Source organism: Canis lupus, chromosome 24 (assembly GCF_011100685.1).
Source record: "Canis lupus familiaris isolate Mischka breed German Shepherd chromosome 24, alternate assembly UU_Cfam_GSD_1.0, whole genome shotgun sequence".
Classification (NCBI taxonomy): Eukaryota; Metazoa; Chordata; class Mammalia; order Carnivora; family Canidae; genus Canis; species Canis lupus.
In genome coordinates, this window is record NC_049245.1 from 18,409,727 (window position 1) to 18,427,379 (window position 17,653).

Below are 17,653 nucleotides of genomic sequence, written 5' to 3' on the forward strand. Positions count from 1 at the left end.
ATGCAGGGAGCCTGACGTGGGACTCCATCTGGGTCTCCAGGATCACGCCCTGGGCTGAAGGCGGCGCTAAACCGCTGAGCCACCCAGGCTGCCCTAGACTGTAATTGCTATACCATAAAATTCACCAGTTTTAAGCGTACAATTTAGTAATTTTTAGTGACATTTATAGATTTATACAATCAGATTTTAGAACATTTTCATCAACCCCCAAAACTCCCTGTGTTAATTTGCAGTCAACCTCTATCCCTGCCTGGCCTCATTCAAACCACTAATCTACTTTCTGTCTCTCTAGATTTGCCTTTTCTGGATATTTCATAGAAATAGAGCACACACCAGGTGGTCATTTATATCTAGCCTCTTTTCCTTGGCATAATATTTTTGAGATTCATCTATGTGATAACACTTATCTATAGTTTGCTATTAACTTTTAAAACATATATTTAAATGGTCTGGTATTTTGATATCTGATACAGTTTCATGATTTTGATTTTCTAAAGTACTCCTTAATATGAACAAACACATTATTCTTTTCATTTTCTTCCTAGGATTTGGTGGCTTTTGAACATCAGTGGACTAGCTTCTTTGCTAATTTTGACACAGAAATTCCTTTCCTGCTGGAGCTTTCTGAATCTCAGGCGGGTGAGGTATGTAAGGAAAGGGTCAAAGAGAAAAAGTTGATTAACTTATTTATTGTTTCTGTTTTTGTTTTGTTAATTTTTTTCAGAATACAATACTACCAATCCTAATATGTTTTGGTTATTATTTCTTTAAGCTTGTTATATGCTGTAAAGAAGTTTTTAACCCTCATGCCAACCTGCTAACCTCTGTAAAGATTTTTTTTCTGTGCCAGTTTCTGTACAAGAAAGATACTCAATTTATAGTGTGGTGGTACCTCTGGCAGCAAGGAATGCTATTAGGCACTAGTTAATAAACCTAGAAATAATTCTCCACATGTGAGTAGCATACCTTTCCTCAGTCGAACCTCTAGGTAAGCTTTCTTTCCAGGCAAACAATGTAAAGTTACTAGATTCAATCTAAGACTCACTCCATAAGTAAACTGAGGTATCTAGATCAAGAACCAAAGCTAGTCAACAGGAAGGATCAGAAGAGCAACCCTGAGCTTACACTTGAGCCTACGTTGGGCTTGCACCGCTAGTCCTCAGCTCTCCTGCACTGCACTAACCTTTGGATCTGGTGTTGATCTTTGTTGTTGTCATGCATTTCACTTTTACATATGCTATAAACCCCACCAATATGTTGCTATTATTTTTGTTTGAGCAGTCAGTTCTCTTTTTAATGTTGTTTAATCTTTTTTAACAAGATTTAAATAATTTAAAATTTAATTTAAAAATTTTTTAAAAAATCTTATGTATTTGCCCTTGTAGTTATTGTGTTTGATGCTCTTCATTCCTTTGTTTAGATTCAGATTTCCATTTGGTATGATTTCCTTCTCCCTGGAGAGTGTCCATTAATATTTTTCATAGTGCAAATCTTCTGATGATGAATTCTTCCAGTTTTTATATGTCTGAAAAAATATCTTTATTTCACCTTCATTTTTGAAAGATATTTTTGCCACGTATAGAATTCTTGGTTGACAGTTTTTCCAGTACCTGGAAGATGCTGTTTGACCGTCTTTCTTTTCCCTTGCATTGTTTGATGTTCTCCTCTTTATTTTTTTTTAAGAGATGTTATTTGTTTGTTTGAGACAGAGAGAGAGAGAGAATGAATAAGTGAGGGGAGGGGCACAGGGAGAAGCAGACTCCCCGCTGAGCAGGGAGCCCAATGCAAGGCTCAACCCCAGGACCCTGGGATCATGACCTGAGCTGAGCCAAAGGCAGATGCTTAACCATTAGACTGAGCCACCCAGATGCCCTGTCTCCTCTTTAATATTCATCTTTATTTTTATTCTTTATTCCTTTGTACATGTCTTTTTTTTTTTTCCTGTAGCAGATTTTAAGATTTTCTCTTTTATTACTGGTTTTGAGCAGTTTCTTCATTTCTTGTGCTTGGCTTTTGTTGAGCTTCTTGGATCTGTGGATTTATAGTTTTCATCAAGTTTGGAAAGCTGGGGATGCCTGGGTGGCTCAATGGTTGGGCGCCTGCCTTCAGCTCAGGTTGTGATCCCGGGATCTGCGAGGAGCCTGCTTCTCTCTCTGCCTGTGTCTCTGCCTCTCTCTCTCTCAGTCTGTGTCTCTCATGAATAAATAAATAAATCTTAAAAAAAAAAAAGTTTGGAAAGCTTTTGGCCATTTTTTATTCAGACATGTTTTCTGTCCACCTTTTTCTCAGAAACTCTTAATTACCTCTGCATTAGGCCACTTGAAGTAGTCCAGCATCTCACTGATGCCCTTTTCAGTTTTCTGGATTCTTTTTTCTTCTCTCATTACTCTGGTTCCAAGAATGAAAGATCAAAAAGGTATATTCTGTAACATATCACTACTTTTTTCCTATAACCCCCTCTCATTCCCTCCCTCTCTTCACCATTTTCCACTTACTCTACTACCAGTAGGTAACAATTCTCTTTATTTCTGATTTACTTTTTTTTTCTTTTTACAAATGAACAAATACATGTGTATTTTCTCTTGTTTCTTTCATTGAAGGACAAGATACATGTAGTCATTTCCACTTAGCTTTTTTTCACTCAACAATAATACATCCTGGAACTTTCTCCAAGCCAGTTCATTGAGGTCTTCTTCATTCTTTGTTATGATTCATTCTACTCTATTGTGTGGATTTATCTTTATTTATTCAATCATTCTCTTATGTATGCTTATTTAGGTTTTCAGTATTCTACCATTGCAAACAATGCCACAGTAAATAACTTTGTGCTTATGTGTTTTCATATTGTTGGAGGTTTGTATACCTAGTAATGTGATTGCTGGGTCAAAAGGTAAGTGCATATTTAGTTGTGTTAGCTATTGCCAAATTTCTCAAAGGGTTGACCAGTTTCCATTCCCACCAGCTCTATATGAGAGTACCTGTTTCACCACAGCCTCACCAACAGGATGTATTGTCACACTTTTTAATTTTCAGTCTCATAATTAAGAAATAGTATTTTTCTAATTAGGAGCAAGCTTGAACATTTTTTCATATTTGAAGGCCACTTTATATTTTATTTTCATATTTTTTCCCATTTTAGTATTAGTACAGTATTTTTAACTGAACTAGAGGAGTTTGTGATTGAATGAACCTTGTAAGTTATTAGGATTACTTGAGATAAGTGTCTATCACAATTTACATGGTGAACCTTCAGTAAAATGTAACTATTTTATTTAATTTTTTAAAGGATTTTATTTATTTATTTGTTTATTTGACAAAGAGCACAAGCAGAGGGAGCAGCAGGCAGAGGGAGAGGGAAAAACAAGCTCCCCACAGAGCAGAGAGCCCAATGTGGGACTCAATCTCAGGACCCTGGGATCATAACCCAATCCAAAGGTAGATGCCCAACCGACCAAGCCACCCAGGGTGCCCCAAAATTTAGCTGTTTTAATATATAAAGAGTTTTTGCAGATTAGTAAGATCTGTGAGCACCAAAACTCCAATTGATGATCGTCCAGAGGATATAAGTAAACAGTTAACCAAAGGGAAATCCAGATGGCCATTGAATATATCTGAAATACTCTATTTCATTAGAAATCAAAGGAATGTATAATAAAACAGCAATGAGATACCATTTTTCATTTATCAACTTGGCAAGTATATTTCTAAATGAACATTTAATCGCCAGTGCTTATGAGGATACCCTGAGATAGACACACTTATATATTATAAGTGGAAGTGTATATTGATAAAACTTTCTTTTTCAAAGATTTTATTTATTCATGAGAGACACACAGAGAGAGGCAGAGACACAAGCAGAGGGAGAAGCAGGCTCCATGCAGGGAGCCGGATGTGGGACTCCATCCAGGGTCTCCAGGATCACACCCTGGGCTGGAAGCGGCGCTAAACCACTGAGCCACTGGGGCTGCCCTTGATAAAACTTTTTTGAAAAACAATTTGGCAACATAATTCTGCCTTTTTACCCTATAATTTCATTTCCAGATCTGCTTTACAGAAATAATCAGAGCTGCAAATAAAATTTATGGAAGTATTATTTATGATGTGAGAGAGCAGCAATATAAATCTCCAAGAATAGAGGGCTATTTAACAGAATTTGGTACAACTATATACTACGGTTGTATTGTAGAAAAAAAATAGGAAGAAAATATACCAGAATGTTAGCAATTATTAGAGATAATAGGTGGCTTTTATTAAATTCTAAAATAAGCATATACTACCTACATAATCAGGGTGAGGGGAGAACAATAGATGTTATTTAAGTGGATTAAAATTGCCTTTTGGAGTTTTTAACGCCTTTGATATAGATGCTACATATTAATTTTTGGTTAGTATTTAGCCTAATACTATACACTCAGGCTAAGAAGTACTTCTGTGGTTTCCTGAGAAACTTCTTTTGGTATACTTCTAAATTCCATGGATTTGTTCTCAATGCTGATTTTAAATTAGTAAGTTAGAATTAATATATATTCCTTTATTAGAAATGTAGAGAAACACAATTTTAATAGAAGGAAAATTCTTACATGATTAGTAACTTTGGCCATAGATGATGATTGGTCTTATTTTCTTTCAGTAATTAAAAATTCTAAAATTTAACAAGAATTTTTCCTCACCTTCCTTTTTCTTTTGCAGCCTCATCTTATTTTTTTTGCTGTTTTTTGTTTGTTTGCTACTTGTCCCCAAAATTCATGTTGCTTTCTACCACATATGTCCTTCCATGGTCTTATAATAATCTATAAACATCTCCTTCTCAAACACATAGCACACTCTATACCTACTTGCCTACATCTGTACATATATGAGGGGTTTTGTGATTATAAAATGATGATCTTAACATATGCAATGTTGTCTTTTTTTAGCCATTCAGAAGTTACTTCAGTCATGGAATGATCTCCAGCCATATAACTGAAAACAGGTAAGTTTATTGGAAAAGAAGGTAAATAATAATAGAGAAAAGTAGATCGACTAAGGGGTTGCTTAGAGAGCATCTAAGTCCAGAAGGTATAGTCAGGAAAATACAGATTGACTTAGTCATCACAGGGTAAGAAATTCATATTCTGAAAAGTCATCCGTTTCACTACTTTTGTATTTATATACATATATATTTTTAAAATACAGTTTTATAGCAAACTAGCTCTTAAAACATTGTAGCTTACTGAAATGTAAAGGAAGGAAGTTTCTCTTTCATCCCTACACCAGGAAAGCTAGGAAGCAGAATGTCCAAGGGCTAGGCAGGATGAATAACGTTTTGTGGGGAGTCAAAGAGCCCTGGCGTAAAGGCCCAGCCCCAGCAATCTGGGGTGCTGCTTTTGTCTTCTTGAAGTGTTTTCTTTAGCACTTCTCTTGTCATGGTAATTAAGAGGGCCCAGCTGGTGATAGTTCCTCTGCTAGAGAGATGAGAATAGATCTCTTTTCTTTCCTAATTCTTTTTTTTTTTTTAAGATTTTATTTATTTATTCATGAAATAGAGAGAGAGAGAGAGAGACAGACAGACACAGGTGAGGGAGAAGCAGGCTCCATGCAGGGAGCCTGACGTGGGACTTGATCCTGGGTCTCCAGGATCACATCCTGGGCCGAAGGAGGTGCTAAACCGCTGAGCCATCCGGGCTGCCCTCCTTTCCTAATTCTAATCCAATCTGAAATGAGACAGATTGCTCTGGCTGGAACTCAGAGTCATCTTTTTCTGCCTGAAAAGTCACTTAGTTTGAATTAAGCTTCAGAAAAAAAATCAGAGTTATATTTACTTTTAAGAGCCCCTATTTGCCTAAAGCTTAAGAGGAGGTATTTTTAAGAATAATACAAAGAAATGTAAAGAATTTTCCACATGACACACACTAAGAGCAATTTAAGGAAAGGGTAGGGGTTAAAGGAAACTGTCTTTTTTTTTTTTTTTTAACATTTTATTTATTTATTCTTGAAAAACACAGAGAGGAGAGAGAGAGAGGCAGAGACACAGGCAAAGGGAGAACCAGGCTCCATGGAGGGAGCCTGACGTGGGACTTGATCCCAGGACTCCAGGATCACGCCCTGGGCTGAAGGCGGCACTAAACCGCTAAGCCACCTGGGTTGCCCTAAAGGAAACTGCCTTAATCTATTTAGCTGCTGTGACAAAAATACCATAAACTGAGTGGTTTATAAACAAAAAATATTTATTTCCCAAAGTTCTGGAGGCTAAAAAGTCCAGGATCATGGCACTGTCAGATCCAATGTCTGGTGAGAGCCCACTTCTTCCTCTTAGATACTAGCAGTCATTTTACTATAACCTTACATGGCAGAGAGGGCAAGGGATCTCTCAGGAGCCTCTCTTGTAAGAGCCTTTTTTATAATCCCATTTATGTAGGATCTGCCCTTATGACTTAACCACCTCCCAAAGGCCCTATCTCTTAATACCATCACTTTGGGTGTTAGGATTTTAACATATGAATTCTGTGGGAACACAGACATTCAGTCCATAGCAGAAATTATCTTTTAAAAATATCCTTTAATCACTATTTTTGAGAATATATGACATCCTAAGTAAGAGATACATGATTAAAAAAAATCCAGCCACAGTGCCCAGCTGGCTCAGTTGGTAGAGTATTTGACTCTTGATCTCAGAGTCATTAGTTTGAGCCCCATGTTGAGCATAGAGATTACTTAAAAAATAAAAAGAAAAATAAACAACCAGTCATGGTCTCTGCCCTCATGGAGTGTGTATATAGTGTGGTAGAGAAGTAAGACATTAATCAGGCAACCTCATAAAAAAAAAACGTAATTACAAATTCTAATTGGTGCCATGAAGGAGAAAAGAACATGGCACTGTGAAGACCATAGCTGGCGAACATGGCCTTCTCTAGGGGAAAATCTGAATGATGAGTAAAGATAATTAAGGAAGGGATGCCTTGTTGGCTCAGTCATTGAAATGTGTGACTCTTGATCTCAGGGTTGTGGGTTTGAGCCCCATGTTGGGTGTAGAGATTACTTAAAAATAAAATCTTGGGATCCCTGGGTGGCGCAGCGGTTTAGCGCCTGCCTTTGGACCAGGGCGCGATCCTGGAGACCAGGATCAAATCCCACGTCAGGCTCCCGGCATGGAGCCTGCTTCTCCCTCTACCTATGTCTCTGCCTCTCTCTCTCTCTCTGTGTGTGACTATCATAAATAAATAAAAAAAAAAAAAAAAAAAAAAAAAAAAAAAAAAAAAAAAAAAAAAAAAAAAAAAAAAAAAAAATAAAATCTTTTTTTAAAAAAAAAAGATGACTGGGATGCCTGGGTGGCTCAGCGGTTGAGCCATCTCCTTTGGCTCAGGGCATGATCCTGGGGTCCAGGATCGAGTCCCACATTGGGCTCCTTGCAGGGAGCCTGCTTCTCTTTCTGCCTGGGCCTCTGCCTCTCTCTCCCGCTCTGTCTCTCTCATGAATAAATAAAATCTTAAAAAAAAAAAAAAGAAAGAAAGAAAAGATGATTAAGGGAAAGAGCATCCTGAGATGAGAGCATAAGGAACATAAAATAACATGGGTTTGGTGGAATATAAGAGTTAGAAGTAAGTGGCCTCCTGTGGAGACAAAAAAGTTGGCCAGGCCAGACCATGCAAGTCTTCTTTGGCCATGTGAAAGATTTCAGTCCTTCTCCTGAAAATAACATAAAGGCATTAAAGGCTTTGCATGTATAAAAGGTTGTCCTCTCTGCACAGTGGAGAATAGATTATAGGAGAGCGGAAGTGGAAGCAGGGTCACTGTGAGGAAGCATTGCAATTGCCTGGAGAAAAAATGATGGCAGCATGGATGAGGCTTGTGACCATGTGAACTGAGGGAAATGAACAAATAGGAATGAAATGTGGGTGGTTGATTGGATTTGGAAGGTAAGGGGCAGGGGACACCTCGGTGGTTCAGTGGTTGGGCCATCTGCCTTCGGCTCAGGGAGTGATCCCAGGATCTGGGATTGAGTCCCATATCGGGCTCCTTGCAGGAGGCCTGCTTCTCCCTCTGCCTGTGTCTCTGCCTCTATCTCTCTGTGTCTCTCACGAATAAATAAATAAAATCTTTAAAAAAAAAAAAAAAAAAAGGTAAGGGGCAGGAGAAGTCAGGGAGGCCTAAGGAGGTATCTCAGGTCTGGCTCAGTCCCTAGATGGATGATGATGACATTTATTTACTGCAAGAACTGGAAAGGGAACAGGTGTTGGGTAGATCATGAAAGAGGAGAGGAAAGGCAGGCAACTAAAAGTAAAACCCTAGGAATATTCAGAGGCAGATAGAGAAGGAGAATGGCTGATGACACAACAGCTTTAGCAGGGAGAGGGTACCAGGTGCTTCTGAGAGACCAAGGAAGGTCAACCTGAAGCCTATCCATTGGATATGCTATTTGCGTGCTTGCTTTGGCAACACATATACTAAAATTGGATTTGCTATTTGCTACATGAAAGTCACTTGGTGACTTTTGCAAGAGTGATTGGAGTGAAATGACTTAGGGGTCAATTGAAGTAACTGAGAAGTGAGCAGAAAGTAACAACAAAAAACTAAAATAAAAAGACAAGTCTCACCAAGAGATAGAAGAAGGGATGCATGCAGGGTAAGTGGATATGGCAGTGAGACATTTGCAACCCCACTCTCTTCCTCCCATCCTAAAAGCTACTCCCGAATGGTTTATGCCTCTATTGTCTGCCTATCACAACTGCTGTCATCCTTTAAAATTTCTATTAAAATGCTATCATAAAAATCTCGAATCTTGCTCCATCTCTTCATCATGGACAGCAGACTTAATGGAACTTTCTCCTTAAATAGAACAAGCTGAAATTATAAATCCACTTGGATTTAGTTATGTCCCTAAATGTCCCTGTGAGTTAGTAGGAGTCAGAGACATCTGGCATCGCTTCCCAACAAGCAAGGAGTGTGAGGGGGACTATATTGACCACTTGACTCGGACCACATAACACCACCCTGAAAACCCCAAGAGCCCACTTGCTGAGAAGTTGCCCTAGCTAGGAGGACTCTTTTCTAATCATGTTTTTGGTTTGCCACTCCAGCCCTAATAGGCAGCCATTTGTTCTCTTTGGTAATCATTCCACACGAGAAAATCTGAATGCCGGCAACTTTAACTTCCCTTCTGAAGGGCATCTGGTACGCAGCACTGGTCCCAGTGGGAGCTTTGCCAAACACATGGTGAGTGGCTTGACTACCTGGTGCTCAATTGGTTTTATTATTAAATAAGGAGGAGGGGAGAATAAGGGGAAGCTTTCCAGTTAGTATATTGATTTAACCTTGAACTTGAAATTGTTTTGGAGTGAGAGAAGTGATTGCAAACTGACTGTATTTTTATGTAAGTTCTAGGTATAATTTGAAAACATCATGTTTAATTTTTAAATATTTGAAGGAAAAAGGTTAAAAAAATACTTTCTCAAACTAAACTCTTTAAATTGTCATAGAACTATTGTCAGCAGAATAAGAATTTTAAGTTAACTTGCAAATAGACTTATACTAAGGTTTGATGTGTCTTGACTGTTACATTTCAGGACATAAACATTGAGGATCATTATTCTTTTATTGAGCGTGCCAGGGAGAAGACTTTTGCATTTGGTGGTAAATTGTCTGCTGCTAGCTACATTCTTTTAAAGGAAAGATGAGACTGAAATAGGAGACTCTGGTGTTATAAAAGGCTGTAGAAGTTTAAGTATTTTCAAAATGCTTATATATCCCATACTGGAAACAGAGAAACTGACAGCCCAGAAATACCAATAGACACAGACATAAAAAGCCCCTTCTGCTCTCTCTGGCAGAAGGACTCGGGAGGGAACAGCCTAGCAGGATGGAAAACTTTTAGACAACAGTTACTCTATTCCAGCCAAAACCCTTAGAAAAAAACTGCATCTCCATCTACCTGTACTGATATGGGCTAAGTGAAGAACCTAGGTATCCACCTTACCAGTCTATAATGGGGTACCATTGCCTTACCCTACCCCTGGTAGGATTAGTGTTAGAGAAGCCCATTAGGGAGCCATGACTTTCATCCCCACTGGGCACCAGCGAGCCCTCCCTACCCCTGCGGTATCAGTAAAGAATGTGGGAGCCTCAACATCCACCCCTACCTAGCAGTAACAAGGTGTTCTTCCTTGGGTAGTATCATTAGAGGCCCGGGAAGAGTCAGGACTTTTACTACCACTCAGCCATGACAAGGCCACCACCTACCCAGAGTGTGTGTCACTCTCCTAAGCCAGGGTGGCATCAGTAGAGGAATACCAGAGAATCTGAACTCCTGTTCTTGCCCAGCACTTACAAATAACTTGTACACACACACACACACACACACACACACACACACACACACACACACTGGGTGTCAGTAGAGGCTGTGTGGAGAACCTGGACTTAGCTTCAACAAAGCAACATGCTCCCCTGTTCACCCATGGAAACAGTGTCAAAGGAGGTCTGCTAAAATGCAAAATTTAAGTAAGTTCCAGGGCAGCTTACATTCTCGGCACTAACATGTAGAGAGCTTGGAAATCATTTCTCCCATCCTTACAAGAAAAAATTGAAAAACTGAAAACCAATAACTTTTCTTATACTCATCAAAGAACTGTAGTATCAAAGCAAACCCACTCCAAGATCTAGAGAGGTGAATCTAGAGAGTCACAGCTAGTGCCTGCTTACCTGGAGCAGAAACCACACTTAAAGAATACTTTTTTTTTTTTAGATTTTAGTTATTTATTCATGAGAATACACAGGAGAGAGAGAGGCAGAGACACAGGCAGAGGGAGAAGCAGGCTCCATGCAGGGAGCCCGACGTGGGATTCGATCCCGGGTCTCCAGGATCGCACCCCGGGCCAAAGGCAGGCACTAAACCGCTGCGCCACCCAGGGATCCCTTAAAGAATACTTTTGATGAATTCTTAGAGGCTGAATGTGGACTAGAGGGAGAGTGGGAAACTCCTAAAGTACACAGTCCCCACACATCTCTGGGTTTACTTCTTTCTATAAACCTAAAACTCCTCTTAAAAATAATCTATTTTTTTAATTTAGCAAATTCTTTTTTATATAACTTATTATAATTGAGGATCTTTATTTAATAAACATGAAATTTAATGAAGTCATGGAACTTACCTGAGATCTGGTCCTGTGGTGGGATGGGGTTGGGGGGATCCTGGATTCTGACCTTTCATCTTCATTCATCTCTTTTTTCAATATAACACAATTAACCTTTCCATTTCTGTGCCTTTGTGAATAATTTGAAGATTAGTAGGTGACATGTAAAACATGCAAATCCAGATAATCTGAGCAGTTGTACATTATATATGTAAAATATATTGTACCAGTTTCTTTTAACATGTCAATAAATTAGATACTAATCTATACTTAAACAAACTTATGATAGGATCCAAGGAAGCAGGTTTGAAACAAATGGCACCTTTAAAAAAAAACTTTAAATTTTTTTTATTTATTTATGATAGTCACACACACAGAAAGAGAGAGAGAGAGAGAGAGGCAGAGACACAGGCAGAGGGAGAAGCAGGCTCCATGCACCGGGAGCCCGACGTGGGATTCGATCCCGGGTCTCCAGGATCGCACCCTGGGCCAAAGGCAGGCGCCAAACCGCTGCGCCACTCAGGGATCCCCTAAAAAAGAAACTTTAATCAAAATTTTGAAATCCAAATAACATGTTTTATTGAAGAAATAAGCCTATCAACCAACAATTAGAAATACGTACATGCATTTTTTTATTTAGGGTCATGGCAATATTGATCACATTCACTATGGTAAATTATAGAGTAGTCCTAACAAGTTCTTTTTTTTTTTTTAAGATTTTATTTATTTATTTATTCAGAGACAGAGAGAAAGAGAGAGAGAGAGGCAGAGACACAGGAGGAGGGAGAAGCAGGCTCCATGCAGGCAGCCTGATGTGCGACTGGATCCAGGGTCTCCAGGATCACGCTCCGGGCTGCAGGCGGCGCTAAACCGCTGCACCACCGGGGCTGCCCCCTAACAAGTTCTTATTACACATCTTTAACTTGGATTCATAGTGTTCACAATATTACAGAAAAATGCCATGAATTTTTCTCTTGTGACTCTTTGAACATTGGAGTAGAATGAATATTTGCGTCACATTTAGCAATTTTTTAATATATTGCAAATTTTTCCCTTTAGTTCTTATGATAGCATTTTTGTGTTTTATAACTGATATTATGGGAACCATGAGATACTGGATTTTCAAAAGAAAAAGACATCTGTATTCATCTTTGTATAAATTAAACAGGGAAGAAGAATAAGAATTTTTAAATCTAGGGAATTTATTTTCTCTTCTTCAAGGCCTATGTACAGAGAAGAATTACAAACAAGGGTGGGGGCCTGGGAAGCACCCTCCTTTCCTGAATTTGTAGCGGCCCCCGCACATCTGCCCATCCTGTCAGCCAAGATTCTCACTTTGAAAGTTCTGGACTCTTAGTAGCAGTCAAAACCCAAGCACATTTCCTCTTTTCCTTCTTAGTTGTGAATTCGTTAGCATCATGGGCTGACCTAGCAATGACCTCACAGTATAGCTAAGGTTAAAAACAACACAAAATACATTTAGAAAAGCAACAGTTAAAGGTGATCTTTTCCCCTTTGCCTTTAAAAAATAATAAATCAGCAGTTGGTGAGATAAAACTGATTTCCACTAACTATATACTTTTCATTCTTAAATAGTACACACCTGAGTCCCTGCTCCTTTTTTCACTTGTATATTTTCTCTGACATCCAGGTAGTACAGTGCGTCTCACCAAAGGGACCCCTTGCTTGTTCAAGAACATACTTTTTTGGAGCTACTCACATTCCTTACTTGGGTAAGTCCCTGTAACTTGTCATCTCATCAGCTTTCCTTTTTTTTTTTTTTTTTTAATTTTTATTTATTTATGATAGTCACACAGAGAGAGAGAGAGAGGCAGAGACATAGGCAGAGGGAGAAGCAGGCTCCATGCACTGGGAGCCCGACGTGGGATTCGATCCCGGGTCTCCAGGATCGCGCCCTGGGCCAAAGGCCAGCGCTAAACCGCTGCGCCACCCAGGGATCCCCTCATCAGCTTTCCTAATGAAGAATTTCCCCCATGAACTAGAAATGGATCCATAATTTACTGCTTTCCTCAGAAGCTCATGATACCCAATTTGTAGGCTTCCAACTCCCTCTCTGATTCTAGATGGAGACTTTATACGCCTAACACATTTTTCAAAGAATGTACTTCAGGAGGAGTAATTATCAACTCAACATGTATATAGTTTAACCATTGTGAGACCATGTGATCAGTGTCAGAGGGAAGGCAAAGATGAGTAAGTTCCATATCTCCAGCAGGAGATATGGGCTACAGTGGGAGTTTGTATGAGTCAACCAGGTGCCTGCTGTTCTGGTGAAGAAGATCCATGGTAGAAGAGTACCTGTGAACTGGGAATATTCACAGGAGCAAGGGCTCCATGCTGCAGGGCCATCCAGAAAGATTAGGCCCACTGGGGCTGCCCTTCTTGCTAGGGTAACAAGAAGTTACCATAGAGAAGAGACTAAGGTAACCAGAAGAGACATAGAGAAGAGCCTGTAGAATGAAGGAGGATTTCAGCACTGCTCCACAATGCAGAATGCTGCAGAAACCAGGTTTTCATCTGGGTGTTGCCATATAGACTGGAAAACTCTGAAAGAAACATGATAATTAAGAGTCAGCTAATTAAGGAGATGATAAAGAGTCAAAACTGAGCCTACTTAATTATACCTCTTAACTTGAAAATTTAAAAATAAAGGCAAAAACTTTCCAGAGATTCCCTGTCTTCTCTGGTGTTTAGGGGTGATAGTGAGTGAGTTGTCAAAATCAGTGTCAAGAGTAAAAGTCTAAGAGGATGCTGGGAGAAGCTATTGTTTGTGATTGTACTGTATTTCATCCAAAAGAAAAAAAAATGTAGTACTTGACATCTCCTTTGAATTAAGAAATTCTAACCTCCTTGTGAAGTGTTTGTATGTCCCGTGATCTTGCCACACTTAATTCTGGTCCTCTTTCACAGGTGATGAGAATAAGCTGCCCAAGAAAACTGAACAAATGTAAGTCTTCATTTTTAATTTATTTTTTCTTTCTCAAAGTTGAGTTACTTACAAGTTGTGGCTGTCCTGTCTAACTCCTTTGAGATTAGCAGTGGGTAGGACATTTGATGAACAGAGCTGTGGTTTCTTAGACCCTGTCTCTCAGCTTGGAGTCCTGCCAGCTTTGCTATGCACTCCTCTCTCCAGAACTCACAGACTTCCTACCTGCAAACTCATGCATTTCAATGGCGTAATTCTTAATATATCTTCTACATAATATATATTTTTACCAGGGGCTTTCCCAAAAATAAAATATCCTGAAACATTGGGAGAATCTATGTGAAACCTCGTCTGCTCAGAGCAGTGTTTCCTCCTCTGGATTTGACTCTTAGGCTTAAGGAACAGAGCTGGGATCTGAACTCATGCTGCACATTATTTAAAAAGGTCCTAGTGTTGACTTCGCTCCCCTCACTTATGACAGGAAACCAAAGATAAGAAATAAACTCATTAATGTTTATGTTAGTCTGCTTGGGCTGCCATAACAAAATATCATAGATTGGGTCACTTAAACAGCAGAAATTAAATTTCTCACAATTCTGGTGGCTAGAAGTGTCAAGTTCCAGGTACCAGCAGTGTTGGTCTCTGGTGAGACCTGTCTCCTTGAGTTGCAGACAACCACCATCTTGCTGTGTCCTCACCCAGCCTTTCTTTTGAGTTCTTGTGGAGCAACAAATATCTCCTGTGTCTCTTCCTTTTCTCATAAGGGAAAAAAAGTCCTATTGGATTAAGTCCCTACTCTATGACTTCATTTAACTTTAATGACCTCCAAATACAATCACATTGAGGGTTAGAGCTCAGCATGAGTTTTAGAAAGACACAATTCAGTCTATAACAATGCTGCAACTACTGAATTCCAATAAGGAATTTTTCTTCAAAATATGAACATAATTGAGTTCTATTATTACCTAACTGAATATTCCTGCATAAAATACCTCAGTCTAGATGAGTGCTTCCCAAAGGCCAATAGTGACAAGCCACAAAGAATCATCTAAGGATCTTTTTATAAATACATGATCCCCAGGCTATAGTAGTTCCCAGAATTACTGAGAATCTCTGGGGTGGGAACCACTAAGTTGTATTAAAAAATATATATAGTATAAGGAATGTAATCAATCATACACAGGAAATTTGGAAAATAGAAAAGAAAAAAAACCAGATCAGCCATAATTCCTCCTCTTTAGCACTGCCCATTAGTATCTTTCTGCATTTAAAAAAATTACACATTTAGGTTTTGTATAGCTATAATTAATGTGTAAGCAGTGTTTTAGTGTGTGAATTTTCTGCCCTTTAGCAACAAGTCCATTACACTCACATTTGGTGGGTATATATAGTCTTGCTTTGTAACTGCTAGTGATTCTTTTCTATTAATTTATTAATTTATTTTTATAGAAAGAGTGCATACACATAAGCAGTGTAGGGAGGGGTTAAGAGAGAGAGAGAGAATCTTAAGCAGGCTCCAGCCCAGCATAGAGCCTAATGTGGGGCTCAATCTCACAACCCTGAGATCATGACCTGAGCCAAAATCAAGAGTTGGATGCTTAACCAGCTGAGCCACCCAGGCGCCCCTGTACCTGCTGGTACTTCTGTGCCAGCTGTGCTTATCTACTGTATCTTCATTCTGAACCCCTAGGCATTTCTCCTAAACCAAATTCATTGGTGCCTTGCTTCAAGGACTAGTATTAACCGATGCTTGAGACTACATCCAGAGACTTGCCCCTAGTGGAACCTGGGTGTTATGGAGAGTCCTAGGGAAGGCAGCAGCAGCACCATCTGAGGCATAGAGCAGACCATCCCTTGTCATGAGTCTCAAGCCTCCCATTCATTTTATGAGTTCATAGCCAGGCAGCTTTGCATTCAGCTCTTGTCTGAGGGTATGTATAGGAAGATGGCCAAGCAGTGGGGAGGCCTGAACAGTGTTGGTACTGAGTGATGTCTGAGTCAAGCTGGGTGGAGAAAGGAGGAAGGATCTTTATATGTCTTTGATATTGGTGTCAAGATGTAGGATTCTGGTCTACCTGTAAGTAGCCAAATTCATTGTCAGTATCCCTACCAGGCCCCTTCCTATCAGGACACACCTCTCTGTTGTAAGCTGGCCAGCAATCTCAAGGATATGTTAATCCTTGGAGTTGTCATTTTGTTATGTATGCTTTTTCTGTTTTTTTTTGTTTTTTTTGTTTTTTTTTTTTTCTTCTACCCAATTCAGATCTCTTACCTAAAATGTAGAGGTGTGATGCATGAGCCAAGGAAGACATAAAGGAGTTGGCAGTGTGATGTGGCTGGTAGAAAATAACCAGGCTGACAGCAGATCTGAATTCAAGTCTGCCATTCATTTTCTGTGCCTTGGGCAGTTTATTCTGCCATCAGAGGCCCTACCTGCTTCTTCTCTAAGATGAGAGCATTAGACTGGATCAATTCTGTGTTCCTTCCTACTTTCCAACTCCTGCCACCTTCCTTTACTGGTTACAAGATTCTCAGGCATAAAAATAGACATATTCTTAGGCAAGTTTTTATCAGTTTCTTGCCAGGCACCTCCCCTGTCATTGAGGGTCTTGTGGATAAACCCCTTCTGTCTATAATTATCCTGATAAGATCCCAGATCTCTCTCCCCTAAAGTAGTGATTCCCAACTAAAGGCAGTCTTACTGCTTCTCTTCCCCCAGCCCCACCCCTGGGAGACATTTTTGTTATCCCAGGTGGGGGTACTACTGGCATCTAATGGATAGAGACCAGGGGTGCTGCTAAACATCCTGTAGTGTACAGGACAGACTCCATGACAAAGAATTATCTGGCCCAAAATGCTGAGATTGAAAATTTCTACTTAAGGGAAACCAATCTTGAATTTTCTAGGGACCTTCAAAGCAGTTCCACTCTGGCAAAGGAAGAAACCTTATAATCACGTTGGGAAGTGAGAAGTCTAAGAAAAAGGGCAAGATTGGTGGTCAGGGAGCAGGGAGGCTTTAGGAAAGGAATCTTTGCCCTCAGAAGCACACTCTATTCTCTAGATCGGGCAAGCTGCTTGAAAAGTGATGTGCAACGATAATTTGAATTTAAGTGGAGCTCATCTTTTCCAAGTAATCTCTTTTACTCCGGAGGTCTCCCACTCTGAGGTTCCAGTAGCAGTCAGCCTTTAGCATGCCTGGGAGGAGACGACATGAAAGTGTGGTGTGGTTGGTCCTGGAAAAGCAGGAAGTCTGTACCATGACACTGAAGGGATTCAGGCTCCTGACCTAGAGGGGCTTAGGAGCCCACAGAGTTCATTTTTGTTGGATCACAAGCAGGGAGGGTTGGTCTTCTGAGCAGAGCTGGCTTTTCTTATCATGGTTTAATAAGAGTAAATTTTAAATCAGGTGAGGCACATGACTTGTAAAAGATTTAGAAATCAGGGACACCTAGATGGCTTAGTCAGGTAAGCATCTGATTCTCAGTTTCGGCTCAGGTCGTGATCTCAAGATCCTGGGATCTAGCTCCTCATCAGGCTCCACACTCAGCAAGGAGTTTGCTTGAGATTCTCTATCCCTCTCCCTTTACTCCTCCCTGCC

The 17,653-nt window shown here is 39.7% G+C and overlaps 1 protein-coding gene across 3 annotated transcripts in view; it reads left to right on the top strand.

Annotated features, from left to right (window-relative positions):
* C24H20orf194 (chromosome 24 C20orf194 homolog) overlaps nucleotides 1-17,653 on the top strand; it is a 141,657-nt gene that overhangs the window by 48,974 nt on the left and 75,030 nt on the right. For all 3 annotated transcript variants that reach the window (XM_038571737.1, XM_038571738.1, XM_038571740.1), the window contains exons 8-12: nucleotides 546-644; nucleotides 4,917-4,972; nucleotides 9,057-9,192; nucleotides 12,760-12,841; nucleotides 14,040-14,076. In XM_038571737.1, coding sequence (XP_038427665.1) covers nucleotides 546-644; nucleotides 4,917-4,972; nucleotides 9,057-9,192; nucleotides 12,760-12,841; nucleotides 14,040-14,076 — 410 coding nt within the window. The remainder of the gene's footprint in view (nucleotides 1-545; nucleotides 645-4,916; nucleotides 4,973-9,056; nucleotides 9,193-12,759; nucleotides 12,842-14,039; nucleotides 14,077-17,653) is intronic.